At 35.9% G+C, this 6,000-nt stretch overlaps 1 protein-coding gene across 1 annotated transcript in view; it reads left to right on the forward strand.

The window, feature by feature from the left end:
* The window catches only part of DPYD (dihydropyrimidine dehydrogenase), an 849,503-nt gene extending 843,944 nt beyond the window's left edge, over positions 1 to 5,559 (forward strand). Inside the window, exons 24-25 of the mRNA XM_030868763.3 lie at positions 921 to 1,061; positions 4,136 to 5,559. Of these exons, the coding sequence (XP_030724623.1) occupies positions 921 to 1,061; positions 4,136 to 4,306 (312 nt within the window). The 3' untranslated portion in view covers positions 4,307 to 5,559. The remainder of the gene's footprint in view (positions 1 to 920; positions 1,062 to 4,135) is intronic.
* Positions 5,560 to 6,000: the final 441 nt, after the last annotated feature.

A 6,000-nucleotide genomic window follows, 5' to 3' on the forward strand; every position in this document is an offset into this window, starting at 1 on the left:
GATACCATAGAGAATATAGGAAGGTGGCTTTAAATGTGAGTCAAACCACCTTGAAGACGGACCTTGAATTCAAACAAAAGATTGTCTTGTTAAAAGTTAAAAACAGAAGCAGAAAATCTTGACAGCATACTAATTTTACAAACATTGTTACATTCTTCTGTTTTGTTTTATGAAACAAAGTGTTTCTTATTGTTGATGAAACATCTTCTGTGCTTCACATATTAAGCACACTTCCAATTAATATGAAGAACAAAGCAATGTGTAACAGCATGAAAAATCTTCAGTGGTGAATGAAGAAAATCCTAGTTCTTTAATAGTAAAAGAGCATCTTATTTAGCTATTAAATTAACCTAATTAATTAACATAAATTAGAATTTTTAAATAGTGAAATATACTCTTCAAGACATGACAGGTGGGCATGCTATCAAAGCACTCTTCTAAATGAAATCTAGACTCCAAATGCAGTGCTATAAATGCAGAGTGTCCACATTTTTATTCCCCTCATTCCTAGCAATCTAAGGTTTTCTAGTATCAGTGCATTACCCTTTGTCACTTTTCATTACTTTCGGATCATTCAAAGTCCAAAATTGAGAAAAAGGAAGCCACAACCACTGAAAAGGGTGTCATTTCTTCTGTCCACAGAAACACTGATTTAGATCATTTGTAGAAAACCTGATGAATGCAATTAGTTAGGTCTTGTGTTTCTACGCTAGATATATACAGAAAGCCCATCTTTCAGGAGACAGAAATATGTAAGCTATAATTATAAAAAGTATATCTGTGAGAACTACAGTATCCAAAACCTTCTAAGTTATATAATGCAGGATTTTATAAAAACAGGGAAATTTGGACAGATACTAATCATCACATGGCAATGTTTTACAATGAACACTGTAAGTAATTCAGTGCCTATCTTTCAGGATGTGATTGGAAAAGCACTGCAGTACCTTGGAACATTTGGTGAACTGAGCACCGTAGAGCAAGTTGTGGCTGTGATTGATGAAGAAATGTGTATCAGCTGTGGCAAATGCTACATGACCTGTAATGACTCTGGCTACCAGGTAAGAATCCTGCTGCAATTAGGATGCTGTGAGGCATGTTTCTTCTTGGCTTTTGTAGCAGAAAGCATCTTCTGTCACAAAGTGTGGGATTCAGACCAGACGTGCCAAACACTGCTACTCAGCAGTGACATAGCTCTCTGTCCTCTCACCCTCATAACATAGTGATTTTTTTTTTAAAGGGAAGCCATAACTCATACTAACGATGCCACCATTCAGTGCACAGTACTGTTTTAGTATCATTTCATCACTCATAAAATTGGAAGGAAGAATTCAAACAAAAAAAGAAATTCACACAATTATGCCCATGAGGAAGCATTATGCTCTCATGCAGAGGGAAAAGAGCTACAATTTATTGCCATGACCCTGAAAGAACTTGCTTCCTTCTACCAAAAGAGAATGCTCTTCCATTCAGTATTGATTGAGCTTCATTTAGAAAGAAAAAGCATTTTCCCACCAACTAGATGGGCTGGTTGGGACCAGAAATTCCTCTATAGCTGGAAGAGTCAACAAGTTGTATTCCTACCACATGAAATGATCCAGAGATTCTTTCCAGTTCCTCAGCCTTCAGCTGAGAGTCTGCCATGGAACAATAAAGAAAAAATGGGCATTCAACTGTCTTCAGGCTAAAAACTACAGAATAATATTATTTTCATTAAATATTTCAAGCTATAAAGAAGTATAATAAAGTAAAATAAGATCCCTTTAAGATGATTAATGAATTTTCAAATTAGATAAACTGGCCATTGTTAAAAATTGTAGTTCATTTACCTTATTCAGCTTGGAGAAAGTTCCTATTTGCTTGTGGTACGATATTACATATTCTTCTGATCACCTAATACAGGTATGACAGACATAATTTTAATTTTTTAAAAATCTCTTCTTCCTTAATTTAACACTACTTCTATACCAAGTTTTCACCCTTGTATCACTTTTTTTCTATCTGAGAAGTGTCTCTAACAGTTACTTTGAAAATGCTAATCATATCACATTCATTTTCATTTCTTCTTTTCTCTAATTAACCAATCAGAGATAAGTAAGGAAGTTTCATCACTAAAATCACAGCATCAGGGTTCTAACATCTTAAATCTTAGAGGTTATTACTCCCACCTTGGAATTCTAGCCTTGGTACAATTTTAGCAAAAATAATCTTATTAATGAGGGGAAAAAAATCACAATTATACATTTAAAAAGATTTTAAAAGTCCTTTGACTCTTATGTCTCTAAAGGATAAAAAATAGAAAATCAAAATCTTCAACTGAAAAGTTTTACATGTTTGCAAATTTTCAAAGTATAAGATTTCTTTCTTTTTTTTTTTTTTTTTTTTTTTGCGGTACGCGGGCCTCTCACTGTTGTGGCCTCTCCCGTTGCGGAGCACAGGCTCCGGACGCGCAGGCTCAGCGGCCATGGCTCATAGGCCCAGCCGCTCCGTGGCATGTGGGATCCTCGCAGACTGGGGCATGAACCCGTGTCCCCTGCATTAGCAGGCGGACTCTCAACCACTGCGCCACCAGGGAAGCCCAAAGTTTAAGATTTCTAAAACATAAGTATTATTTTATTTTCATCAATTGTTTCTTGGATTTCTATTTATAAAAGGGTACATAAAGAAGAGAAATAGCTGTTACTCATTTAAACAGCCATCTGAGATGTTGTTTTACAAAACATAGCAACAATTTGTTTAGACAAATTTTCTAATAGTTTGTCATAACTACAGTTCTTGTTCAGATATATGGTTGTTTCCTTAAAGATCAGAAATTTTTAAAAAATATTAAGCAGCCTGACATAATTTACTCTGAGACCATTTTCATTTTTATGTGCATAAAAGAGAAAAAAATTATAGTTACAAGTAGCCTCATTTGGGGGAGGAAAAGTTTAAACATAAAAAATATTTTGAATTGGATTATATAGCATGTTGTATGACACAGGAAAAAAAAACACAACAGAATTCAGTAATTATTTCAAAATGTAAGATTTGCAGACCTGGCCTCAAGGAGTATCTGGAGTGAGGCGAGGGCTTCATGACCCTCATAATTTTGCTCAGCCCCCTAGCTCGTTCCTCCAAATTAGTGCACCATCTGAGTAAAAACATCAAATTGTTCTGCAAGATTCCAGACAAGTCCTCAAGTCCCCTCTGCCCCCACGTATCTACCCTGAAGTCTCCCCTAGATGGAAATTCTTGCATGTTGTTTCCAAATAAGAAATGTTATAACATTTGGAAACAAATGTTTCTCTCTTTAACAAATAATCATCATGACTTTAAATAAAAATCTAATTGTAAATTTCACACTAGGTATTTTCATTGCACATTATAGATTGCTTCATGTTAAAAGAAAGGAAGGAAGGAAAGAAGGGAGGGGGGGAAATGGAATAAATTATTGAATTTCTCAAAATCCTGAGCAGTTTTAGAGCTGGAAGACTTATCCTGGTTCTCCCAGCTGAGGAGTGTCAGGCCAGGACCAGGAAGCGGTGTCCAGGCTCCCATCTTTCAGTGATTTTTCCCCTTGGTGGTCGGGTAATGCCTAGAATCAGCTTGGAAATCCTCAAACCTGAAAGCTGGCACTTAAGCTAATTTTTTTTCCTATTGCCTTCTTCTAAACACTACACACATAATTTGAAATCCAAACAAGTGCATTCATTGCCCCATCTGACAGTGACGTTTCTCCACTGCCGAGAACCATGAGTGCGAGAAGGACAAGGTGTGGAAGCACCCTGCCCCCCTCAGGTAGCTGACACCTGCCCAGTCATGGTCAGACTGACAAGACCTGTGTTCTTCTCAGAACACAGGACACTAGAGAGTTACTATGTTATGAAATATTTTCCTCACACAAAGAGAGAAAAATACCTCTAAGGAATTTTAAACATTGTGTTTCTAATTTTAAAGGCATTTCTTTTTTGTCCTTTTTTTTTTTTTTCCTTCTCCCTGGCAGCTCAACTGTTGCTATAGCTGCACCACGGTGCTGGGCGTAGTTGTCTCCAAGTGCAGCTCTCCTGCAGTGGAAAAAAACGTTGATGCTAAAATGGGGGCATTCTTGACCTTTGTGGGCAGTGACAGCAAGACTCTTTATTTCTGTTCGCAGGCTATCCAGTTTGATCCTGAAACCCACCTGCCCACCATTACTGACACTTGTACAGGCTGTACCCTGTGTCTCTCCGTCTGCCCTATTATCGACTGCATCAGAATGGTTTCCAGGACAACACCTTATGAACCAAAGAGAGGCTTGCCCTTGGCTGTGAATCCCGTGTCTTAAGGTGATTTGTGAAACAGTTGCTGTGGACCTTGAGGTCACCTACTTATGCTGATCTTTTTAATTGTGATCATTATGCTCAGCTCTTTCTAAATTCAAACAAACATATAATTTCTAAATAAAAAAAGATAATTTCTAAAGAAATTTCTAAATTTTAAAAATGTCTACTGCCAGTGACCATTCAGTTAATGGTCGTAAAATAGAATAATTCTTTTCTGAGGAGAGCTGTTAAATATAACTGTGTAGCAGTTAATTGGATGTTCACCATCAGTTGTCCATTATGAAAAATATTAGCAGTTTTGTGGCAATTAATACTACAGTTTCCAAATTGCCCTATGCTGGGCTCTGTCTTTGATTTCTAATTGTAAAAGAAATAAGTATTTTAGAACAAAGTACAATTTAACTTATGAGCAAATGTTTCCAAGGCAACATTTTATAATTAAAAATTACATTTAATTTTAACTCTGTTTCTAAGCAAAGGTAATTAGCTCCATAAAGCTCAAATGAAGTCACATAATAATTTTCTGTGGCAGGAAAAGAAAGCCAACAAGGATTTGGGAAACTTTTTTTCAGGCCCCTTCGCTGAAATAACTTCTTTTTGGTGCTGGATACTGAAGGCGAGAGTATTCAGTAACCATTCATATCACACTGTGCTATTCATCACTCACTCCTTAGATGGGTGTCCAAACGCCACCAATGAATCAACATGACATTCTTCTTTAAATATTTAAACTATGTTCCTAACAAAGTAAGATGTGTTAGGACGGAGCTCTGGTTAAAGCCACTCTTTTGCTGTGCACAGATCTGTTCTATCTGCTTCTAATAGTAACCTTCATGATTACAGCAATTAATGTTTGAACACAACCCAGATTATACAGCAGTGGGTCATGTGCTTCATCATTCAAGAATGAAAAATATAGTATTGGAAATATATATTAAATGTGTGATACCACTTTACCAACTCTTTATTTTAGTGTTTATGTGGAATTTTGAAAGTAATTAAATAAAAAAGAAATATTTTCTGTTACTGCCAAATAATATTTTTGTATTTCTCTATTTTCATAACCAGCAAATAGCATCCTATAAATTAGTTTATCTCTTCTTTGTGGCATATTTTAATATGAATCCATAAGTAGTGAATCTTTATGTAATCATCTGTGGCATATTTCTATGACAAATGCAAGATCAAGAAAAATTAAATGTTTGATTATGCACTTTTAGAAATGCACATTTACCACAAAATCTGTATGATTGAATAATACCAAATAAAATTTTATAAGCATTATTAAATAACACGGTCTTTTGCTATCTCTTGGTAGAGCAGTTTGGTGTTAATTCTACAGCAAATTCCATTCACAGTCAGTCATACATATCAAGCTAGTTCAAATCTAATGAAGGTGTCCTTAAGATTTCTTCCCACTCTTGACTCTGATAAACCCTTCTATACAGATGGTGCTAACATCTATACCTCCAAGTTGGACTTCTGTCCATGTATCTGACCACTTGCTGTATTTAAGCATTTCAAACTCAATTTCAAAAGTCAAAATAGTTACTTCTCCTGCTTTTTGTCTTCCCTGCTTTCATGGAACATTCCCCAAGTCTTTCCCCAGCTCTAAATTGTAGAAACTGCCATGGTTCTTTCCTCCATTGTGTATTATGCAGCTCTTGTAATACCTCCTAACAGGCCATCCAACATC

Source organism: Globicephala melas, chromosome 1, assembly GCF_963455315.2.
Source record: "Globicephala melas chromosome 1, mGloMel1.2, whole genome shotgun sequence".
NCBI classification, from domain to species: domain Eukaryota; kingdom Metazoa; phylum Chordata; class Mammalia; order Artiodactyla; family Delphinidae; genus Globicephala; species Globicephala melas.